The 894-nt window shown below is 64.8% G+C and overlaps 1 protein-coding gene across 1 annotated transcript in view; it reads right to left on the bottom strand.

Annotated features, from left to right (window-relative positions):
- Window positions 1-586: 586 nt before the first annotated feature.
- CFD (complement factor D (adipsin)) overlaps window positions 587-894 on the bottom strand; it is an 8,078-nt gene continuing 7,770 nt past the window's right edge. The window contains exon 3 of the mRNA XM_011964093.1: window positions 587-777. Coding sequence (XP_011819483.1) covers window positions 587-777 — 191 coding nt within the window. The remainder of the gene's footprint in view (window positions 778-894) is intronic.

The following is an 894-nucleotide window of genomic DNA, read 5'->3' as shown; positions in this document are numbered from 1 at the left end:
ATCTGCCTGTCTCTGTGTATCTCTACTGTCTCTGCATGCTCTCCTTGTCTCTGCATGTCTCTGGTATCTCTGCACTTCTGTGTGTACTGTCTCTGTGTCTCTGCGTGCTGTTTCTCTGGCTGTGCCTGGCTCTGTCCCTGTCGTGTTTCACCAGCCGCTCTCTGCTGGAGGCTGCTTAGTCCCTGGGCCAAAGTTTCTGCCATTTCTGCCACTGTCCCCAGGGGTCCCGCCTTCCGCCTCCGGCAAGCACTTCTTCCAATTAGGCCTTCCCAGTACAGTGGCGCCCTGCTGTGTGCTGACAGACTCCTTTCTGCAGCTCCGGGGAGGGCAGCGAGGGTGGGGTGAGTGCCCAGTGCTGGCTCGCGAGGCGGGAGCTCAGGCGCCCCATCACCTGGCCGAGGCACCCCCATTTTAAAGCCCGCCTGCCCACTGCTGCAGACTCCAAGCTCTGCTGGGACACCGGGCCCTGTCTCACCGCCCACCTGGCCACCCTCTGAGGGAAATGGCAGCCCCCAGGGCAGCCCCCGGCCCCACTCCTGCGACCTCCTCTCGTGCTGGGGCGTGTGTGGGTCTCCATCTCCTCGAGTCACTCGCATGTGCGGGGCGCCCGGTGGATGCCAGGGGTGTCCAAAGCCGGTGACGGACAAAGCATAGTGGTCCTGGCAGGCGGTTGGGGGCCCAGCTGCCACAGGGCGGCTTTTGTCCGGGTGCCTCTGCGGCGTTTCCATGTGGCTGTGCAGAGACCAGAGTGCAGGAGCGCTGGCGAGGGGTGCCGGCCTGTGGCGGGTGGGTGGAGAGGAGATGGGAGCGCTGGCGAGGGGTGCCCACGCATTTTGGGGCGCAGGCTCGCGGGCAGCTTCAGGAGCCGGCAGATCAGAGTCGCCTAGCGCCTGA

This window comes from Colobus angolensis, unplaced genomic scaffold (genome assembly GCF_000951035.1).
Source record: "Colobus angolensis palliatus isolate OR3802 unplaced genomic scaffold, Cang.pa_1.0 Scaffold64, whole genome shotgun sequence".
Taxonomy (NCBI): domain Eukaryota; kingdom Metazoa; phylum Chordata; class Mammalia; order Primates; family Cercopithecidae; genus Colobus; species Colobus angolensis.
Note: the sequence above shows the minus strand (reverse complement) of the source record. Positions and strands in the feature narration are given on the sequence as shown.